The sequence below is a fragment of the Papilio xuthus genome, unplaced genomic scaffold, assembly GCF_000836235.2.
Source record: "Papilio xuthus unplaced genomic scaffold, Pxut_1.1 DF825352.1, whole genome shotgun sequence".
Classification (NCBI taxonomy): Eukaryota; Metazoa; Arthropoda; class Insecta; order Lepidoptera; family Papilionidae; genus Papilio; species Papilio xuthus.
The window spans coordinates 2,887-4,025 of record NW_013533297.1 but is presented as its reverse complement, the minus strand read 5'-3'; the positions used below and the strand labels follow the sequence as shown (position 1 = coordinate 4,025).

At 48.6% G+C, this 1,139-nt stretch overlaps 1 protein-coding gene across 1 annotated transcript; it reads left to right on the top strand.

Moving 5' to 3' along the window:
• Window positions 1-6: 6 nt before the first annotated feature.
• On the top strand, window positions 7-1,134 carry LOC106126062 (integrator complex subunit 1-like). The gene is made up of 4 exons (XM_013323531.1): window positions 7-167; window positions 408-478; window positions 550-730; window positions 934-1,134. Exons 1-4 carry the CDS (start codon window positions 117-119, stop codon window positions 1,132-1,134), a joined length of 504 nt encoding a protein of 167 aa, XP_013178985.1. The 5' UTR covers window positions 7-116.
• The last annotated feature ends 5 nt before the right edge of the window (window positions 1,135-1,139 follow it).

Here is a 1,139-nt window from a genome sequence, read left to right as displayed (position 1 = left end):
GGGCGAGTAGTACCGGGGGCGGGGCGAGTGAGACGAGCAAAGCGGGCGAGCTGTGCGCACACTTGCGCCGCACGCTGGCCAGCGAGGAGGGCGCGCGAGCAGTGCTGCACTACTACATGCAACGTCTCGCTCACTCCCACAAACACACGCGTGCCGCAGCTAATAGGGCAAGTTGCACACACAAACATATTGTAACAAAACAGTTGTGATTCAACAACACTAGCCATACATTAGAAAAACTTTTTTCCCCACTCCTGCCTTTCCCCCACTTTTCTTAAATACAAATAGGTCTGGTGGAACGTAGAGATATGGAAAGGGAAATATCCTTCTTCTGTGAACCCTCTCCGCGCACTATTAAAGTTGGGCGAATCTGAATTATCTTTAAATTATTGTATTAAAATTCGCAGGGTCTCAAACTAGTGCTGTCGCAATCCGAAGATACCGTGGAGTTGGATTACAATGCGGATGTTAGTCCTGAGTGAGTCTATTTTTTTTAATCGTAAAATACTCCATATAGGTATGTGTTAAATATGATATTTGTATGGATAGTGAGTGGCTGGGTCTGCTGTGGCAGCTGCGACACTGGGGCGCGGTGCGGGGGGAGGCGGTGGCGCGCGTGCGGGCCGCCTGCCTGGTGGAGTGCGCGCCGCGACACCTGGCGGCGTATCTCGCCTTCCTTGCGGACCACGTCGATGCCACCCCTGAACTGGATCATACGGATATTGTACTTGTAAGTGCCACAAACAATACGTCAATGATCTCGATTTACTAGAAGTGCAGATTGGAAGAAAAAGTTTGCCTAATATGTTTTTTTCTTTATTTTAGAGCTATAACGTAACTTATATTTATGATAATAACTTTTTAAATATATTTTCCTCCAAGTAAAAATACGAAACCTTTTCTAGCACACAACGTGTATGTATCTTTGTTCAGGATTTGAGCCAAGTGTTGATGGAGCGGACCACGGTGACCCACTGCGTGCTGCCGCCGGTGGAGAGTCGCGAGGCTGGAGGTGCTCGCGACGACCGCCTGCGCGACCAGCACCGCGCGCTGCACTCACTCACGCGCATACTGCACGCGCATCTCAGACAAGTAATATACACATTCCCTACTATCTATTTGTATACTGACTAATTGTA